The sequence below is a fragment of the Osmerus eperlanus genome, chromosome 23 (assembly GCF_963692335.1).
Source record: "Osmerus eperlanus chromosome 23, fOsmEpe2.1, whole genome shotgun sequence".
Classification (NCBI taxonomy): domain Eukaryota; kingdom Metazoa; phylum Chordata; class Actinopteri; order Osmeriformes; family Osmeridae; genus Osmerus; species Osmerus eperlanus.
This window is the reverse complement of record NC_085040.1, coordinates 4,187,182-4,207,598: the sequence shown is the minus strand read 5'-3', so window position 1 is coordinate 4,207,598 and position 20,417 is coordinate 4,187,182. Positions and strand designations below refer to the sequence as shown.

The following is a 20,417-nucleotide window of genomic DNA, read 5'->3' as shown; positions in this document are numbered from 1 at the left end:
GAAAGCTTGTGCTGTCTTCACACTTCTTAGACTGAAGCTCATCTGTTAGGACCCCAACTTTGATGGTGGAGGTGTGGGAGGGACACAATGACTATAATAAAAGACGTTTTGACAGTAACATATTTAGACTTTTATTATCATTCCGTTTCCTTTATGGATACATATTCAATCCAAGTAGATAACAGCAAGCTGTGACATAAACCAGACAATTACATTGTAATGTCTAAGAAAAACTCAAATGGAAATCGGGACAAAAAAAACTAATTGCTACATTTGCGCTACAGTATTTTATAACTAAAGTCAACAAACAGCAGGTGTGATTGACAGTTGCTGCCGGGATCTTGTCCTTTGAAGACAGCCAGGCAGGTGTCAAAGGTCCCACGCCATGATAAGATCATGTCATGCATAGTACACGAGTGTGGTAATCACACAAAAAGTACACAAAGACTATGTCAAGGACAAAAACACAGCACTGTTTGGGTTCTTACAACATTTAGGGCACGATGTTCAAGTAGAAGCAAAATAAACACCAGTGGGGGGAATGCAATGAATCGGCAGCAATTTACATAGTTCTGTGCGTTGTAAAAGATAGGCAAAGGGAGAGACTGAAATGTTACAAATGAAGGAGTAGGTTGCAAGTTTCGCAGTTGCAGAGTGGCCTCTAAGGCTTTGGGAACAATGTGTCCAGAGTCAGAATGTAGAGGGTTATGAAGTGCTTCGAACGGTATTCCACTCCCTCTACACAAAGCAGTTCTTCAGCTAGTGTGGCTTGGAGATCTTACAAGGCGCTGAAAGCATTGCTAGGGCGTTTTCTAGGATTGCCTGGACAGCATCACACCTAAGATGGCTGGGTGCTGTTTCAGGGGAGGGGGGGGGGGGTCTTGTGATTTTACATAAACAGGGATAGTGAGGAGTGCTTGGGGAGAAGGTTGGGGTGCGGGTGGGAATTGCTAAGGTGGGTCTGTGAAAATCACTGAATATTCACTATCGTCTCTGACAACGTGATCTGCAGAGCCCTCTCCTCGCACGCGGAGCATAGCAGTCAGCTTCGAGGACCTTACATCATAACAAGCTCATAGCAGCATGTGCCACTGTCTCTCCGCGTGCTTCACTCACCAATGTCCAAATGTTCTCCGCAATGTAAACATCACGCTTCGACTCGTCACTAACGAGTCAACGGGGAGAGAGAGAGTCCCCGAAGACTGTCGGCTTCCTGAGCCGGGCTCTTCGTCTTTCCCCCCTCAGAGTCCAGGCGAAGCGACGATAAAGGGGGAGAAAGCAGAGACCTCAGAGTGTAAAGCTTGCTAGACGGTGAAGGAACACCTCTTTGTCTCCACACCCTGGCGACTCACTCCCGACGGGCGGGCGGCGGCGGTGGGGGGGGGGGGGGGGGGGGGAGCTAAGCTTGGGCGGATCCACGGACGCTGCTGTAGGTGAAGCGGGTGCTGCCGGCACCGGGCGGAACTTGGCCGTTCTCCGCCCCGCTCCTGCTCCCCCCCTTCCCCCCCAGTCCCCACCACCTCCCGCCTCTCCCCATCCCGCCCAGCCCTCCCCTCTCCAACGCGGCCCCCCTCCGGGACGGACACCTGCAGCAGGCGAATGTGGAGAGAATCCCCTGGCGGAAACGCTTGTTCATGAAGCAGTAGATGATGGGGTTGACGCAGGCGGAGGTGTAGGACAGCAGGTGGATGAAGGAGATGGGGGTGCCCGAGAGGAGGCGGTCGGCCGAGCGCCGGTCGAAGGCCCGCCAGGCGTTGACGGCGAAGATGGGCATCCAGCACAGGAAGAACAGGCAGACGATGACCAGCAGCATGCGGACCACCCGCTTCTTGGCCATCAGGTTGGAGGCGGAGCTGTTGCTGCAGACTCGGCTGAGCTTGGCCTTGGTGCTGGACGCGGCGCTGCTGGTGTTGCCGGTGCTGACGGTGGAGACGAGGCTCTGCTGGTGCGCGAGCTCCGCCTTCTTCTTCTTGCTGGGCTGGAGGTAGCAGCCATCGCTGTCGCCTGGTTTGACGCTGCTCGTACTGGACTGGCGTTCTGTCGAAAAATATCCACATTGCGGTGACTTGTTCTGAATCATGTCATGCGAGTGATGTGTGGAAATGGAATGTCGGACGAAGGTCATGCGGGCAGCATCACAATGTTTTCAGTGATGCAAATGTTTCGATAGGCAGGATTGGAGAGTTTTAAAATGGCAGTTAAGCCGTTTCATATTCACCCCGGCTCGGTTTGCGGTTGGTTGTCTCAACCTTGATGCCCCTGTAGAGCTCCAGGGAGATGAGTCCATACGCTGTCATCATCACGATGCCCGGGATCAGGAAGAGCAGCAGCAACAGTGACACGTACCTGACGGGACAACACGACATTCTGATTGGTCAACAGCTGCCAAGTCTGATGGGTGAGTGTGGACTTTATGGTATAGAGTTTGTTATAATCATACTGTACGCTTCAGAAGAGACTTTCTACTCATTTAACTATAGCTCTTCACACAATATGTCTTGACACAGACGGAATAACTCTCTACAAGGTCCCAAATGACACTAGCTTTCTCTAACCAGGACTGTTGGATGACATCACTGGGCCACACCAGTCGACACATGTTGCCGGTGCTGTTGTTGATGCGGGTGAAGGGCACCAGCTTGCTGGAGATGGGATAGGGCAGCATCAATAGGAAGGCCACCACCCAGGTGGCCGAGATGACCTTGGCGGCGTGGGACTTGGTCTGCCAGGTGCGTGAGGTCAGCGGGTTACAGATGGCGCTGTAGCGCTCCAGGGAGATGGCCACCAGGTTAAATGTAGACACGGTCACGGAGACACCTGATTGGAGGAGACGGGAAAGTGGTTCCATATGAAGTTTTGATATAATCTCCATTACATATACAGTGTATACAGTATATGTAAAAGTATTGACATTTTATGCTAAATTCCCATGAGTATAATATACTCTACACATGCGAAAGATTATACATACAGCTGCCCACAATTTTTATTTGAATACCTTTCAGGGTGTAATATAACCTTGTGAAATGGCTATTGTAATGATTTTTATGCCCTTGTCATCTGGTTTAGTAGAATACTTGGTCTGTGACATTTTAACTGCTTGCTACTTTGGAGTTTACAATCGAGCGGGGACAGAGGTACGACTGAACACTTCAGGATTATCAACAGTACAATCTGTTACCGTGGGATGCAAACAAAGTCACACGGTGATACTAATAACATGAACTATAAATACATCTGTGCTATCAGGGGAAGCGATCCAGAGGGATGTACACATAAGAAAGTTACACGCGGAGACTGATTATGCCACCACTGCATTTGACAGTGTCACAGTCCTTGTGTCCATCCATAGGTTCATATCGGGTAAGTGAAATGTAAAAGACGCACACATTTCGCAGTGACTCTCAAGATTTAAGAGTGCCGCAACATTTAGTCAGGGATAAACTCCCTCTAACGAGGGACAGCGAATACATTAGCACTGTACAACCAAAGTTGTTTGAATGGATACTTTTATTCAGCCCTTTTACTCCATGTTTTTGGAACCTATCTGTAACTCTATCTGTAACCTGCAGCTTATTCTTCCAAGTAAATAGATCCTTAATAGGGAGACGATTGGAGTAGCCTCCCGGCTACAGGACCAGGGAACTCAGCCATGTTTGTCACGACAAAGATGACTTTATTTGGAGTCTGTCACCACAGCCCGCATGGGGTTCTAGAGCCAAATGGAGGGATCTGGCCTCTTTAGTTTTCAAAGGCATTCATGTTTTCTTCCGTGTTGTGTTATTAATGAGGGATCCAAAGGGAACGAACCAACCAAGCATGTGTGGACAGAGGGACAAAAACAGCATTTGTGTCACTGCACGCACTGTCCCTACAACTGCGACCTTCGCTTGTCAAAGATATGTCTGCACTGCGTCGCAAGCTGGGCCATCCACCTGAGAGGCCAAGAGTCAACCCGCGTCTAGAGGTCACAACCTTAAGGAGCTCCACTCACCCATGAAGTACATGACCACCTTACAGATGCCACTGCCGAAGACAAAGTCCTTCATGAGGTTGGGGATCAGGGTGAAGGGGATGCAGAAGAGGCAGAGCATCAGGTCGCTGGCTGCCAGGGACAGCAGGAATAGGTTGGTGACGGTTCGCATGCGGCGGTTCCGGACCAGCACGGCGATGACGAGGCTGTTGCCCAGGACGCACAGGAGGAAGATGAGGCTGTAGAGGAAGATGCGTACCGTCTGGTCTATGTCTGGGAGAGAGGGACGACCAAGAGTGGGTGAAGAGAACGAGAGAGAGAGTGCACTTCATCTGTTCACTTCAAGGAGCTTACAGATTTCCATACCCACCTCATATTATCACTAGAGTTTATCAATGTTTGTTCATTTAGCTATTTAGTATTTTCCAAGTCAGTGACAATCAGGTCAGTGACAATCCATATGTCCACAAGAATAGACATATTATACATTACGTATTATCTTAATTTAGAACACTATCTGTATATTATTAATATATAATGGTTTTTAATATTATTAGAGCCTACCATTCCTCCTTAATTTAAAACTAATTTGAATTTCTATTTATAATTCAATGGGTCATTGTCAAGGAAACATTTCAACCATGAAGGGAGCAAGAAATGATTTGAATATATTCTGCTCGAATGCATGTCTCAAAGGATATTGCATAGCTTTGTGTAAACCAATTTTGCGAATGAACTGTAATCAATTCACCAACGTGTCTCAGTATGTCGTTCTAAACACACAATTGAGGCTGGATTTTTGTGTCTGAATGTAAGCTATTGAAGTAGAACATCATGCGACAGTTTTGAGAAAGTACACAGTATTTTTTTTAATTTTTGAATGATTGTCATATGCCAATTGGCTACAGGATCTGTTGTTTACTGTCAACATTTCATTTTAAACTAATTGATTATATTAAAACCTAGAGCATATGTGCAGTTGATAGCGCGCATTGTATTGACCTCAGCGCAGGGATGGCCATGTATTCTCTACACCTACCAATTATTTTTCAAAATCCTGCATTAATCAAGGCCCATTCCATCGGTATACGAAATACAAAATACAAAATGATGACCCTTGGAAAAAGTAACATACATTACTTTCCCCATTGGAAAAAGTAACATGCATTACTTTCCCCAAGAAATGCTTAAATATCCAACTACTCGAGGTCAAACTGTGGCTTACCTTTCGGCTCTGGAGTAGTGTAATTTTCATTGTCGCACTCTGAGACATTTTTTATTCCAAAATCGCATAATATCTTATACAGATTGGTGGAGTTTATGAGCATTTCATGTAAAGTGAATGTCTCCATTTTGTCCTTCTTCGCTTAGCCTACTTGTACAGTACCCTATGGCAAAAATTCGGATAAGAAACACTCTAAAACAGTTCTAATTGTAACATTTTGACTTAGTCTGGCACATAAAAAAATATCTTTGTCCCGAAAAACTTTATACGACCTTATTCCGTTTCATATTCAATTATCCAACAATCAAATGCATTGACTGCAGAACAAATCAAGAAAACGTTTGCTCTGTTGGTGCGTGTAGACTGTTGCGCCTCTGAGGACGGTTGCTTTAGTTCTTGAGAAATAGTCCAGTTGCGCGTGGATGCGAGTTGTACTTAAATGGGACCCCGCCTTTCGAGTGAGCGCACAGAGAAGTGCAACCCTATTCTAAACAGTCTGGTCAAAGGCATGTTGCTTTTGTTGAATCTGTTTAACATTAAAACGAATGTATAGCAGTTCAAAAAGAGCAAATGTTCATAAACAAAAGTGTATGTCCTTGTTTTGTTAACGTATAACATACTGTTTTGTAAATCATGTCAGTAGCTTGCAAATGACAAAAACCATTCACTTGCAGTATGCCTGTGTGTCCTAATTGATTTTGTTTTGTCAGAGATAAAACGCTATCATTATGGAAAAGACTGAGTTCCTGCATTGTACGTCATGGTTCGAGGGGGCATCCTGTGCGCATGCTGCTACGGTGATTACTTAGGCTAGTGATGTGAGATATAGATCATGTCGTTTATGGCATTTAAATGTTGCCTTTGACAACAGACTGGCTAGAACTGATTAATTAATGATGGCTTTCTAGTAATAGTTAATCTCTTTTGTCCATCTTGATCTGCCTGTATATATATAAAGAATACCATTCATACCTGCAAGTCTGAGAGACTTGCCAGTAGAGAAAGACGTGACCTCAGGAAAACGGACCTATCAGACACAATAAATGGCATCGCACTTTCTGGACGTTGTTTGCTGCATATACCTCTGGTGCTAGGAACTGATGTCTCAAGTTCATGTTTCCTTCAAGTGCTTAGTCCAGTTGCTAAGTAACCACTGCAGAGCCAGGCTGCATCAGTGAATGGCCGATGGGTTCAGAAAATCATATTGTGTTCCTTTAGCCAGCTCACCAAAAGAAGCACTGAAATGATGGATGAGGGAACCGAGTTATCTCTGACAATCGCTCACGTTGTCCAGCGACTGAAAGGAACTCATTTACACTCTCAAATTGAGAGACAAGCTAAAGTACGTAGCTAGCTAGATGGCTATATCAGCTCTGCAGAGCCCATTTGCCTGTGCAACAGCCAATGGTGTCCTAACTCTTATCTGATATTGAGCAGGTGTAAGCTTATCGCTGGTGCAGTACATAATTCATGGAATGGATTTAGAAAGGATCCATAATATTGCTTAACTTTTATTTTATTCTATTTAGGATTGTTTAAATCAACCCGAGATAAAACTAGACTGTCTTAAAGAGGACGTGCGCAATTTTCTCAAAACATCAGGTAAGCGCGTGGAACTATTTGTTGTGATCAAAATTATTCCACCCCACATTTGGCCTGAAAAAACATTTGTTTTGTGTTGCAGGTTGGGAGAGAAAGCTACAGAATGCAGTATACAGAGAAATGCACATGTAAGTTTAATTTTCCAATAGAACAACGTGTTTCTATGTTGTGTTTTAGTTTCAGTACTCTAGCTTACTATAAGCAAACTGGTAATGGTTTGCACCTGCTAAAAGAAGGTTTTCTTATAATGAGCCACTATTGGCACAAACAAAACCTATTTTGGGCCACTTTTGACTGTAGTGTGAACATAGCCCAAGTTGCTGTTTGGCTGAGTAACAACTGGCCCCTAGAGTAACAACTGGCCCCTAGTGAATCGACTGCTTTGCACAGTTGGCTTTCAAAACGCACAATAGAACAGATACACACTCCGATATCCGAACGGCCCCGTCTTAGTTGATTGTTATAGAGAGTTTTAAATGGGAAATTACATGGAATGCTAAGCCAGATACCGTTAGTGCTACAATGTACCGTCTCTGGAGCAAATGTAAACGTTTTCTCTCTCTATTTGATAACAGCATAGTAGCATAACTCTGGCAAGACCCAGGTCCTCTCAGGTCACTCACAATGTACGGTCTCTAGAATGATCAGTTCAAATCTGCACACTGTTGCTGGGTGAGTAAGCAGTACCCTTGAGTTTAGTCCGGCGAACTTCACTCAATTTCTTCAGTTTGTGAAAATCCCCCAGTTTGTTTTTTAGCGATGACTTTGGACAGCAACGTATTAAGTTGACTTATACCTTCCTCTCCATGTCATGAGTCATGAGCGTCTTCTTTTAGGTAAGCTGTTTACATTGGTATGAGTGCTTTATGTCCCCTGTCAGACTACAGGGCCTTGTCTAGAATGAGTTGAGCCTGTTTAACCCAGTTAGACTGGATGATAAGTGGGAGGAGATGGGAGACAGATAGCGGTTCTGGTTTAAATGAACTCTCATTATCTCAGATGGGAGGACACTGTAGGTGGCTGTTCACCTCATGTGCTGTTCCGCTTTGATTTAGCGCGGAATTCGTATTGCGTTGTGTTTGCTTATGCTAGAGTGATTTGCAGTCCGCAAGTCACTCACGCACACTTACTCACTCCCTCAATCTGGTGTTTTTGTGTCGACTAGGCGGCCCGCCCCCAGACACCCCTCTGCCCCCCCGGAGCACCACAAGGAGCCCCTGGCCTACATGCGCAAGGCCCAGGTCTGCCTCATCCTCTCTGTCACCCTCTCTTCCTTTTCCCCAGCCCTGGGTTTTTCTTCTGTGTGTTTGTTTGGGGATGTGCCCTACTTAGACGGCTGCCTCATACCAAGCTGTATGTGTGTGTGTGTGTGTGTCACTCTGAACAGGCCAGTTGGGAGAAGCGCATCCTCAAAAGCCTGAACAGCATGTGCACCGAGCTGGGTGTTCCTCTGGCTCGTAAGGTAGGCTGTCTCAACATGCATGGCGCTAAACACAGAAAAAAAGATGTCCCATAATCGGGGTTTTGCGACGTGCGTTTGATTCGAGGTTCATTACGACTCCACGTCGAGCGTCGCCCCCCCCCCCCCCCCCCGTCTATATTTGGCTCCCGATCAGTGTGGCTCGTTTGTGGTTTTCCAGAGGCCTGCGCTGGAGCAGAAGGAGCTCACCAAAAAATGGAACGAGATGGGAACAGACGAGCCAGGTGTGTGTGTGTGTGTGCCGTCATGCTTCCGCGTCTTCTCGGCCCAGGTGCGTTTGGTTCGTGCGCGGCGGTTTGCCCCTGGACGGGTTCACCCTGAACCCGGAGCTTGTGCGTGTGCGCAGCGTCCCTCACAGCATAATGCTGTCTGACAATACTATCAGGGAGAATGGGGGTATGATAACATTTACGAGTGTGAGCCGACCTCAGGTATAAACACACTGGAGGCCCGGCAGGTCCAGAGGCTAAGCAGACTTCCCCGGTGGCCTGGCTACAGTAACGAGAGCCCCACCCCCCCTCCCCCCCTCCCGCATGCCCTCCATCTGAGCACACAAGACCCTTGACTTTATGGCAGTTTCTCCCCAGCCTGGAGCTGGAAAAGCCCACTTCAGACAGCAGGATGCATCTCTGCAGGGCCACATAACTCACTGGAAACGGGCATAGTAGGTGACAACAGGGATTTGGAATGTCTCTTTGTCTTCACTCCCTCTCTCTCTCTGCCATAGATCTAAGTCGCTTCAGGCCTGTCTATGCCCCTAAAGACTTCCTGGAGGTGAGAAGTATTTCATCTCCACAGGGTACTGGTCAAAGACTCCCTTACAAATTGATATTGGGAGGGGTAGGTTTTCTATCATCCGTTATGGACCACATTTCCCATGCCCCCCTAGGTGCTGATTAGCCTGCGGAACCCCAACTATGACGTCAGCGAGGAGACCAGTGCCAGGAGCCACTGGGGCCTGATCCAAGTACCCCTCCATGTCAGGGATATACCACAGATGGTAGGGTGTCTGTGTTAGGGTTCCCCCTGTTGTCGTGTGGGTGAAGCCTACAGTTCAGTTTCTACTTTTCATTGTTTAAATCCGATCAGTAATAGATCAAAGTTAATGACTGGTAAACGCCAAAAGCAATGTTTGATGTGGTGAGTGATGGTTTGTGAAAACCTTAAATACTGAGATGACTTTTGATGAGGTGTCCAGTCTGATGGTTATCTGACCCGCAGAGAGAGGCCTACTCTGAGCTGAGTCTGACCACTGGACAACTGGGCATCGATGACCACACCCAGGTTCACGCAGGTAACAGCCATCACAACAGTCTGTGTTTCAATCGACAAAGATCAAATAAGGGGTTGGAAGGGATTAAACCACAGGCTTGCATTCTCTCTCTCTCTCTCTCTCTCTCTCTCTCTCTCTCTCTCTCTCTCTCTCTCTCTCTCTCTCTCTCTCTCTCTCTCTCTCTCTCTCTCTCTCTCTCTCGCCATTTGGTCGTCTGGGATTCCTCAAAGAATATCTGTGTGCCGTGGGTTTAAATATCTTTTGTCTCCTGAGCCTTGTATTTGTAAACCAAACTGATAAAGTTGCCACTTCTCTGGAACGGTTGCCACTCCGACATTAGAACTGAAGTGTTTCTGTGGCCTGTCTCTCCCTTCGTCGAGCAGATATGTTTGAACACGAACATGTTCGCATTGGAAAGAAAGGTACGTTTGATAGCAGACCATTTCAATATCTTCTTCTTATCGCGTTTATATAAAAGTGTGTATCTTTGTCATTTGCTTTTGCCATGTTGTAATGCAGCCAAACGAGAATGCGTTTGCGACGTGTTTGGAGACACAAACCCGCGCTCCAGCAGACACACACACACACACACCTGCATGTACACAACACACACACACTATCTTTCGAAGGAAACCCACTAATGTCAGCACATGCCTAACTAATCCCCCCCTTCAGTCCCTCAAGTGGTGTAGTCCCCACTGCACTCCGGCCAGTCCAAACAGCGCAGGCGGGGGGGAGGGTTCTTTTCCCCCGGTCTCATTCCTGTCCCTGGACGCCGATGCCATAACACCCTCCCAAAGGCCAATAAGATCCTTCCGCCAGTGATCACATCAAAACACCGGGACCATTTTGTAAACACGCTCTTAGGCCCGCCGGCTCTCCGTCAGCCTGGCCGTTGGAATGTGTTTAGCACTCGGGTGCTAAGGCCAGCCCTGGCCAACAGGCCCGGCAGGCAGGCAGACAGGCAGACAGGGCACTCTAAAGATGTATTAAGGAAGATGAGGGGCCGAATGTTTACCTGTCGGAGATGTTATGGCTCTCTAACACCCGCAGTCAAGGGCCATGTGTGTTTAGGACTTGACACGGCACACACAGGAAGACCGAGTGCATTTCTGAGAGTGATTCAGGCTTCAGCAGAGCGCCCAAGTGGTTTATTGCGGCGAAGGGCGGAGGGTGGGGGGGGGGGGGGGGGGAGTATTTGCGCCTCCTTGATTTTTTCTTTCACCCAGGGGTGTAGGGTAGGAATGTAAGCGTGTGTGTCCAGACACTTGTGTTTGGAGAGATCCTGCTCGAGGTATCCTGCTAGCGCGTGGTGTTGATGCGGCGCGTGTTGGGATGTGTATGTGTGTCTCCAGTGGTGGGCGAGCAGGACAGTGCGGCAGCACAGCAGTACAGCAGACAGGGCTGTCCCACCGGGCTCCGGGCTGCCCTCTGGGCCCTCGCCCTCAACTCCACCAACGAGCCAGAGGTAACACACACGCACACGGATACGCTCAAGTGTGCATGCAGACACCCACCCGCTGACACACACAGGAACACATGTATGATTATATACACACACACACACACACACATTCATATGAACAAGAGATGCATACTTATACACACACACAGAAACACAGGCACACAAACTCTGTTCCCCGATGTTCTCTGTTTGTGAGTGGTTGGTGTAAACCTGCCATGCATGCACAGCTGCTGCTGTTCCCAAACACCAGGTTGCCTAGGACCTGAACTCTTTACCTCCTGCCCTTTGCACTGTTAATGATTGGCATGGCCCACTGAAGTGGTTTTTGTCCAACTCCTGAGCTCTTTCGTCTTTGTTCAACTCCACATCAAATGGATATTGATGTTTGTTTTTCGGCGGTGGAAGGGAATGAGCTCATCTGTTTGTTTCAGTAGGAATTCATGAGCATTCGGTTTATGCATTGTAATGGATATTTATGATCGTTTACCAAAAAAGCACCGTATGCCACGAGTGTAACACGCGTGTGAGACGTCTTCAATAGGCGGCTCCATTCTAAAAGCATTACATTTACATTTAGTCATTTAGCAGACGCTCTTATCCAGAGCGACTTACAGTAAGTACAGCGACATTCCCCCGAGGCAAGTAGGGTGAAGTGCCTTGCCCAAGGACACAACGTCAGTTGGCATGACCGGGAATCGAACTGGCAACCTTTGGGTTACTAGCCCGATTCCTTCACCGCTCAGCCACCTGACTCCACTGGTGTCGCATTAGGTACTGTATGACTGAATAGCATACCCTGAACATGCGAGCGCGCGCACACACACACACACACACCCAGCAGCAGCCAGAGCTGCAGTGTGCGTGCTGGTGTTCCCTACAGAAGGCCACCTCAGGCGACATAAATAATGCCCGGGGCAGATGTTTACTCCAGCGGGCGGTTGTAACTCCTCCCGCCACCGCGATGCCAAAGTAATCAAACACAGGGGCCATTTGGCTCAGTTAGCTCAGGCACGCTTGCCAAAGCGCCTTGTGTGGCACCACAACACAGGCCCTCGCTTGTATAACTGTGTGTGTCCGTGAGCTCCAGCGACCCCCCCGTCAGGATGTAAAACAATGTCTGCCCCGGGGTGATGGATCCCTGGGCAGAGCTCCAGAGGTCCTGTGGGGGGTCTAGAGGGTGTTTGCCCGGCCCCAAGGGACGGACGGTGACCCCGGACCCAGGAAGACTAGCGGTGAGCTAGCCACCACAGAGCTGCGAGTCACGTGACGCAGACCACTTCCCACAATCCATCAGTGTAAATGAGGGGGCCCCCCGTTAGAGACCACCTTTGAGGTTTCTCGTCTAGGAAGACCAGGAATGCCATGGAGGGTTTTAGGCGGTGACCCAACACGTCTTGGGTCTCTTTACATTTGGTATCCACGTTACAGCTGGCTTTTAGTGTAGGTTTGACTTGACATTGACGCAAAGGAAAATGGAACACAGTCGGGTTGTAAAAACAATTCGACTAACATTTTCTCTTCATGTTAGAATATTCTACCCTGGCTTCTAGCAGATTACTCATACCACATTCCGACTGTCCCAGCTATTTCAGAACTGTACTTTAACAACTTTGACCTGGTGCAACCTGCAGATCACATCCTCCCGATTCAGACACTTTTAATATCTTCTCTCGATGCTATCCAGACGATTTTCAAATCCTGTCTTTTGTGTTATGGATAGCACATATCTCTGCAACCTGCCTCTGGGCTCCTGTCACGTGGGTCCCCATTCTGTCTGTTCCTTCCTCCTCAGCCCCAGGAAGTACCTCTTGTCTGTCAGAAGCGGAGGAGTGGGTTATGTTCTACTCTTCCTCTGTCCTCGCCTCATCTTTTTATGATCGCTCATCTACCACCGGAGACAGATAACCGTTTAGCGTCTATGCTTCAAGTGTTTTGGTTCCCCACTGCCTGTAAAATGACCTAAATCGAGTCGAGTCTGGCAGACTCAAAACTTCCATAAGATGAAATCTATAAGGGGGTTTGGGAATTTTAAAATATCGTTTGGGCTCAGGTGATCAGTACCATTTGGGGTCAGAAGACAAAACCACATGACCCCATCTTGCTGTGTGATTTAGAGGTTCACTTTGTTTTGGAGTTACCTGACCGTTTTTGGGGGTAATGTTTAGTACCAGATTTATACTACAGTAGGTTACGTAATAATGCCGGAAGTGTGGTCAGTAACCTTCATCTTCTTCTCCAGGACATGATGCGCTATGAGCAGCTGAAAGCCGGTGTGATCCGCCACGACCTGCTGGTGGACAACCTCATCTACAAGGTAGGGTCAACCTTCCGAACATCTCTGGCACACGCTGCAGAGTAGGCATGTTCACACCCCTGGGTAGCAGAAGACCCCCCCCCCCCCACCCCCACTGAAGATCCCTTTGAGGTGGGACGAGGGGGGTGGGTTTCTGGTAGCGAGACTGGTGCGATGAGCTAAGACTCCTGTTTACTTTGTTGTGACCAGGACGTGAAGCTGACGGCCAGTAATGACGACTACTACTTTGTGTTTGAGGATTTTCTGTATCAGGTGAGTGTCCCTTTGACCTCCTTCCTTTCGCACACATGTTCTCTCTTTCCTCCCCCACACACGCAGTCAGAGATATCTGTATAGAGTGCTGATAAGCAGGTATGCACGGAGGGTTGTTGGGCAGTGACGGGCACCGTGTCCACCAAAACATCCCCGAATACAAGAAATCAAACACGAGGCCCGTATACGGCACTAATGGTCCGTTAAAGTATGTCATCGATCATCCAGAAATCACCTTAACCCTTGTGCTGCCTTCGGGTCACATGACCCGAAGGTTCATAACGAACCATCGTTGTGTTTACCCAATTTTACCCAATACAAAAACAAATAAAAATAATTCTATTTTAACCTTTGCAATGTGGGGGGTCTGAGGCAGCCCGACGGTTCAAAGAAAATGCTTCACTTTGTTTTTGTATGCGGTAAAGTTGACGCAATACGTCCGTGGGTCACAATGACTGATGGGTCAGAATGACCCGAAGAGAACACAAGGGTTAATCCGCGTTTCACGTTTCTCTTGCTCGGATCCGCTTTTTTGGCGCTTGCCGGGGCTGCTTCTCCAACCAGCTTGTTTGTCCCCAATGCATCTGCGCTTCCCCTCGTTCTTGGATTATCCCAACTGCCTCGCGAATTTCACAGACCCCCCCCCCCCCCCAAAAAAAATACTGTCTTACTCGGAAATTAATGACAAACTCTTGGACAGCGCATTCGTTGGGCACAGTCCAAGTTCCCCGTCTGAGAATGCTGCCTAATGCCCTCCGTTGCTGCTATGAGCACGTCTGGCACTGAGTGGTCCCGTTGATTAAACGGACGCACTCGTCGAGCGCAGTGCCCCTCGAGTTAGCGAGGAAATTGAAATGTCTTCCCTGTCGCAGAATTCATATAAGATTACATCCACCGAGGGCCCCCTCATGTTGCCCGGAGAGCCGGAGAAGGCCTCCGCGCATGTTACCTTCTCATTGTCTGAGGCACTCGAGACAGGAAGAAGTCTTTTAATAGATGTTCTCCTGGAGTATAATTGAAACATCTCAAGCACCATATCATCGACTTTTCCCCCACATAATTTGTATTGCCAGAGGTCGAATCGTCCGGGTATTAATGTGTGTGTGTGTGTGTCCATCCGTTCCCATAGGTGCTACTGTGTTTCTCTCGAGACACTGTTGTCCTAGAGCACTTCAGCTACAACAGCGCGACCCCACCCAAGTCCCACGTACAGGGTGAGTACCCCCCCAGAACACAGCACCTGATATCTACATACAGAAATCCCTAAAGCTACCGGAATACTCCAGGGTTTATCCGTCCTGACGTGGGTTTGTCCGTCCTCGCAGGTAAAGCGGGAGCCGAGGACTCTGCTGTGGTGTACCCCCCCAACGGTAGGAAGGGGAGCGCATTCCTCCGCCACCAGCTGTGACGTCACACTAACGTCATACAGCACAATGACGCCGGACCTCTTTCTTATCTCTCCCCGTGAACAGGTGTCGTCCCCTTCCATGGGTTCTCAATGTACGGTGAGCACACACCGCCAAACCGCAGCACTTCCGGTTTACGGAGGAAAGGATTCCGAAGGCGTGAACCGTTTGATCTTTGTGTTTTGTTCGTGTGTGTGTGTGTGTGCGTGTGCGTGTGTGTGTGTCCTCACAGTGGCCCCTCTGTGCTTTCTGTACAACGAGCCCTCCAAGCTGTACAGCGTGTTCAGAGAGATGTACGTGCGCTACTTCTTCAGGCTGCACTCCATCTCCTCCTCTCCCTCGGTAAGGCCCAACACACACAGAGAGAGTGTGTGTGTGTGTGTGTCTGTGTGTGTGTCTGTCTATTCTCTGTTTGGAAGACGGATGTGTGTGGGAACGGCCACTGGATCTCCGTTTGTTTATAGAACAGCGATATGGTCGACCGCTCTCGTGGGATGAACATGGATATACACTGATATGGGTGTGCGCCGGCCTGCCTGTGATGTCTTGCAGGGTATCGTGTCTCTGTGCCTGCAGTTTGAGAGTCTTCTCCAGTCCCATCTCCCCCAGCTGTTTTACCATCTACGGGAGATCGAGGCCCAGCCGTATGTTTACACTCGTCACACCTGCTGTGTCAGCTTACCAGCCCATTTTTGCAAGACACTACATGTTTAATAGTCATGTTTGATACGTGGTTAATGATATTTGGCCAGTAATTAAATTTTTGTTGGAACATTCAGTATTTTCTCAGATGAATGGCTTGAGGGTGAGTTTCTAATGCCATCTGGTGGCCAAACGCTGCCAACACATGTATTTACTTTGAGTCAAAAAATTCCCCCGATGACGTTCACCACATTCATATCCTCATCTCGCAAAGAGGTAACAAGGGAAAGCTTCGGATCCTGACTGACGTTTAGGATGACTGATGGTCGTTGTGGCCGTCTGTGTCTTGTGTCCCCCAGGCTGCGCATAGCGTTCAAGTGGATGGTGCGGGCCTTCTCCGGTTACCTCTCCACCGACCAGCTGCTGCTCCTCTGGGATCGCATCCTGGGCTACGACTCTCTGGAGATAGTCGCAGGTAGGACACGCGCAGCAGGGGCCGTCACGCTGTGGAGGTCCCCCTCTAACGACGCCTTAAGGTCCCAATCGGCACACTGGCTGACCCGCGTGGACCCGAGTGGCGCTTGGCCTCATTCTGAAGCTATGTTGCTTACTCACTCGCATTGAGGTGTCCTCTTCCTCCTTCCTTGCACTCTGCGTCTCCTCTAATCCCCCCCCCCCTCTCCATCTCTCTCGCCCTCTCTCTCTCTCGCCCTCTTTCTCTCTCTCTCCCTCCCTCCCTCTCGCTCCCTCCCTTCCTCTCTCTCTCCCTCTCAGTCTTGGCGGCGTCCGTGTTTGCCTTCCGGGCCGAGAATCTGATGGAGGTGACGTCGCTGGCCTCAGCCGAGGTGAGTGGCGGGGGGTCAGTGGGACGAGCGGTCTCGGCCGCCGCTCCTCCTCTCCTCTCCCTGGCACACAGACTCTGCCGCTCAGTCGCCCAGGAGACAGGGCCCCTGACGGGCTGCCAGCAGCAGTAACCCAATCTTCTGCATGCACACGCCCGAAAAAAAAAGAAACGCTTGCTGGCTATTTCAATGCGCCCATATCACTCTGAAATGTGACAGGATCATTGCTATATATGCTGTTCTCGTGTATGTGTGAGTGTGTGTCGGTGAGAGACTGTCGTTTACAATTGGAAAGCTATTAAATTCATGAAGAGCCAATCATTTCCATTGTCGACCACCATCGTGTATTTTAAAGCAACAAGCACAGAGCACGAATTCAAACGGCCCAGCTACTTGGGGTATTTCAATTAGACCCGACGCCATTCTCTCACGTGCCTCTGACATGTCACTCCGCGAATAGACCAACAAAAATACAAACTCGACCAAAACCAGCCCCGGCTCTATAGGCTTCCCAAGAGTGGGGGTGAGTGACAGGCACACGAAACCTTAAGGTGAACCGCCTGCCTCTCCACCAGACATACATACAGTGTGTGTAGGGAGAGGGGAAGGGGTGTGTGTGTGGTGTGGTGTGGTGTGGGGGGGAAGGGGTTGTCTAATCCTCATAGTGACGCACAGGCGTCGGGTTGACCTGATGCTAAGATGCTGGCCGGCACTATTTGGTTGCTCATTTACCACCTGGTCCACTGGAGAAGGTATCATAACATGGCTCCCGGGGGCCTTATTTTTAGAGCCCAGCCGAGGGCTGAAATATTACACCCTTTCTGTAAACATGATAGGGCTCTAAATTTAATACTACCCCGTCCCCCCCCCCCGTCCCGCCCCCACCCCCTATTCCAAAAGGCCAGGGTTAGGGGAAGGAAGGGGACATATTGCCCTGCACGACGCAGATCTGCATCATTGCAAGGTTGCAGGTTAGTCTGGATTCTTCCGGCTCTTTCCGATGCGGTTTCGGAGAAAGATTTCCCGCAGAGTTCCTTTGCTTTTGCAGTCTGCTCGAGGGGCGCTCGGGCAAAACGGCCACTGACTTGTGTGTCCTCTCCCCAGGCCGTGCTCGCCGACCTTTCAACTCTGAAGGTCATGCCTCTCATCCAGATCTTCCTCTTCGCCACAGTCATCTGAGGAGCGGTGTGTGTGTGTGTGCACGTGCGTGCGCGTGCATGCGTGTGAAAATGCCAAGGTACCTTGCCACTCCAACGTCAACCATCCTCTGCCAAACACAAATACCAAACCCCTATATGAACCACCCTGCCATGTATGCCCTCTGGTGCCGTATTCCCATCATATAGAAAACTACATTTCCCATCTGCACGCACCTAACAGGAATCATTACCGCCATGTATTGTGTCATTAGATATTATTATATAGTGTGATAAGGTACTGTATCGTCCACAGATAATATAGGCTAAGCTAACATCCTGAAGACATGCCCTCTAAAGTCAAATGATACATTTGCTAGCTCGGACCACCTTTATCTGTCAGGAGCCGAATTGGATGGAGCTAAATTGTCAGGAATATGTCAGGGGACTATATATGCGAGCCCTGTGATTAACAGTAAGTTCCCACTAGCTATTCATTGCAGTGATGATAATACGTATTTATGAAAAAAAAAGATTAGAAGCTGCTGTCCTGCATGTCAACTCTCCCAAAGGAATTGTCAAAGGCATACAATAATTTTTCATATTATTTATACTGAAAATTAGGTTGTTCTTGTGCTTGTGTAGAAGAATGTAAGCACTCACAATATCAGTAACTTAAACTAGTACTAGTATATGATATGACAATGTTATACATCTCAAATGAATGTACAGTAAATGATTGATTGCCTTCTGCTCAACAGTCAGTAGTTCTTAGTATTTATTTTTACTTAAGGTCTTTAAAACATCTTAATGTATAATTGTTCTATTTGTTATTAGAATTTGCCCAAAATGTTTTGCCATGATAATGTTATTGCCACCGATTTACGATTGGATGTTTTTTTGTGGTCATATGTAGATTGAGTTCATTCAGTTACTTTGTTTTTCTTTCCGAGTCAATAACAAGTTTACACTATTATGTTGGCAAAAGGTACACAACTTTTAATAAAAAATAGTGTTGTCGAATTCTGCGTTTTCAATTAAAACTGTTTCTGTGCAATAAAACACTGAATATCATATTTTTGTTCCTGTTAGTACACAACATATAGACAGATCTTGGTTTGGCACTCTCATACTTCATTTCCACAGTTGCAATTTGGTCATGCTTGCTCCATACTGTGGCACAGCATAATTAAATGTCAGTCTTACTATGTGATTGAGTAAATATTTGGACAGGATGTACAGCACTCGGACAGCTAACTACAGCCCTGAGCTTCAGCAGGGACAATCGTTTTTGACGGGCTCAGTCTGTATCGAGACACTTCCCGTACGGCATCCTCCCCAGCCTAGCGTCTGCTATGATTTTTCTTTGGCTGCCTTCGTTCCTTCCTGTCCCTTCTGCGTGCTCATATCAAATTATGCTGCTTGTCTCTTTTCATTCTCTGTCTCCCTCTCTCCTTCCCTCCCTTCCAACCCCTCCTATTTCCCTCCCCCTCTTCACGCAGCGCAGCCATGCCTGAGCCGTTACATCTGCCACCTGTTTATCCCGACTCCCACGGTCCGCCCTGCTTATCACCCGAACGGCGCTTTCTGTGTTATCAACCTGGTGCCTCCTTCAGCCTCAAACCTGGACAAATCACCCCGCTATCCCAGACACTTCCTCCCGAAAGCGCCCCTAGTGGGTAACAGGGTGCGGTGCTGCAGCGACTTCATACAATCAGTCATCACACCGGTGCTGCCTGCTGCTGAAAGATATCTTGTAGATGGGACTATCGGGTGTCCCCCTCTCGCTCACAGGCACTCATGTGTATAAATATATTTGCTAACGCGGTCCAATTTATAGTAATAACGCACTTTGAAATGGTGGGTGAATATTAAATTGAAAACTAGGAAAAATGTATGCGATCGAACCCTTTTTAGGGTTAAGGTTAGTTCGTTACCATCTTAGTTTACAGGATTGTACAGTATGTGGATTAATGGTGGATGCCTATAACCAGACCGCGATACGTAAATAAACCATGAATAAAACACATTTTAGCATTTATGCACATTAAAGCTTTACCATACGACTACGGCGACCATGATTTAGGAGGCTTCTTTCCCGCTCCTTAGTTCTCAAAATTTGACAAAAGGATTTGCTAGGCAACCAATCACACATTGCCATGTTGGGACAATCTGACCAATAGAAGGGCTCAGCAAGGAGGAAAACTTGGACGGAGCCACGGTTGTCGCGCGACGGGGACCAAATGCAATGGGAAGCGTGAAACAATAGACCGAGAGGCATCCGCGTCACCGTGACGAGGAAACACCATGGAGGCATTATAATGAGACAACCCCCCCGAAGTTTCTGAAGAGAATTCCTCTGCTTTGGATGCAGTTTATCCTCCAGACAGACCAGGTCCTCGCCGGGTAAATGCACGAGTAAAAAAGCGATCGGTTGCCTGTGTCTGAGGCGTGGAATTCTTTGGATGCGATACAAAGTGACCACGGAGACATCCCCGGTGAATCAGACGAATCATTGTTACAACATCCCCGCGCAAATGCCTTGCGCGTAGGGACAGCATACGGTCCCTGATGTCAAATTATTTGCATACTTACTTCCGCCCCAAGGATCTACTTCTGCATAAGCCGGCCAGCAGTTGATACGACAGTAGCTACAAACACATGTAGTCTACATTATCTAGCGAAGACATGGAACCCTGACATCAACTTCATTAGAAAAAGTGGGTGAACGTCGTGGGCGGCTGTCGTTTGGGTAAAGTGCCCGTCGGAGGGATTGGAAGGACGAGAGAATTGCTGCTAATTCTTTT

General features: G+C 48.2%; 2 protein-coding genes across 6 annotated transcripts; one reads left to right on the top strand and one right to left on the bottom strand.

Annotated features, from left to right (window-relative positions):
- Window positions 1-1,031: 1,031 nt before the first annotated feature.
- On the bottom strand, window positions 1,032-20,332 carry cckar (cholecystokinin A receptor). 3 transcript variants are annotated; one of them, XM_062449909.1, is made up of 5 exons: window positions 20,206-20,332; window positions 3,995-4,246; window positions 2,556-2,817; window positions 2,219-2,346; window positions 1,032-2,037 (listed from the first exon to the last, which is right to left on the bottom strand). In XM_062449909.1, exons 2-5 carry the CDS (start codon window positions 4,143-4,145, stop codon window positions 1,400-1,402), a joined length of 1,179 nt encoding a protein of 392 aa, XP_062305893.1. In that variant the 5' UTR covers window positions 4,146-4,246; window positions 20,206-20,332; the 3' UTR covers window positions 1,032-1,399. The 3 variants fall into 3 exon arrangements, with proteins under 3 accessions (XP_062305893.1, XP_062305892.1, XP_062305891.1); XM_062449908.1 differs by lacking the exon at window positions 20,206-20,332 and adding an exon at window positions 6,281-6,524; XM_062449907.1 differs by lacking the exon at window positions 20,206-20,332 and adding an exon at window positions 5,199-5,757.
- Window positions 6,324-18,633, top strand: tbc1d19 (TBC1 domain family, member 19). Of its 3 annotated transcripts, none has more exons than XM_062449904.1 (21): window positions 6,324-6,540; window positions 6,728-6,800; window positions 6,883-6,928; window positions 7,966-8,041; window positions 8,188-8,262; window positions 8,441-8,504; window positions 9,008-9,054; window positions 9,170-9,280; window positions 9,502-9,574; window positions 9,934-9,975; window positions 10,909-11,021; window positions 13,258-13,332; window positions 13,522-13,584; window positions 14,714-14,798; window positions 14,910-14,954; window positions 15,057-15,089; window positions 15,223-15,332; window positions 15,543-15,634; window positions 15,992-16,107; window positions 16,407-16,477; window positions 17,579-18,633. In XM_062449904.1, the coding sequence occupies exons 1-21, from the start codon at window positions 6,442-6,444 to the stop codon at window positions 17,651-17,653; spliced, it is 1,584 nt and encodes a 527-aa protein (XP_062305888.1). In that variant the 5' UTR covers window positions 6,324-6,441; the 3' UTR covers window positions 17,654-18,633. The 3 variants fall into 3 exon arrangements, with proteins under 3 accessions (XP_062305888.1, XP_062305889.1, XP_062305890.1); XM_062449905.1 differs by having other exon boundaries at window positions 6,325-6,540; window positions 9,937-9,975; XM_062449906.1 differs by lacking the exons at window positions 6,324-6,540; window positions 6,728-6,800; window positions 6,883-6,928 and adding exons at window positions 7,420-7,472; window positions 7,617-7,636.
- Window positions 20,333-20,417: the final 85 nt, after the last annotated feature.

Coding starts and splice junctions, on each gene's coding strand:
- cckar (XM_062449907.1), bottom strand. CDS start 5,325: ATGGAGACATTCACTTTACATGAAATGCTCATAAACTCCACCAATCTG. Junction 2,818..3,994: donor GGTGGTCATGTACTTCATGG/GTGAGTGGAGCT, acceptor TCCTCCAATCAG/GTGTCTCCGTGACCGTGTCT. Junction 2,038..2,218: donor CAACCGCAAACCGAGCCGGG/GTGAATATGAAA, acceptor ATTTTTCGACAG/AACGCCAGTCCAGTACGAGC.
- tbc1d19 (XM_062449904.1), top strand. CDS start 6,442: ATGATGGATGAGGGAACCGAGTTATCTCTGACAATCGCTCACGTTGTC. Junction 8,505..9,007: donor GATGGGAACAGACGAGCCAG/GTGTGTGTGTGT, acceptor TCTCTGCCATAG/ATCTAAGTCGCTTCAGGCCT. Junction 9,976..10,908: donor TGTTCGCATTGGAAAGAAAG/GTACGTTTGATA, acceptor GTGTGTCTCCAG/TGGTGGGCGAGCAGGACAGT.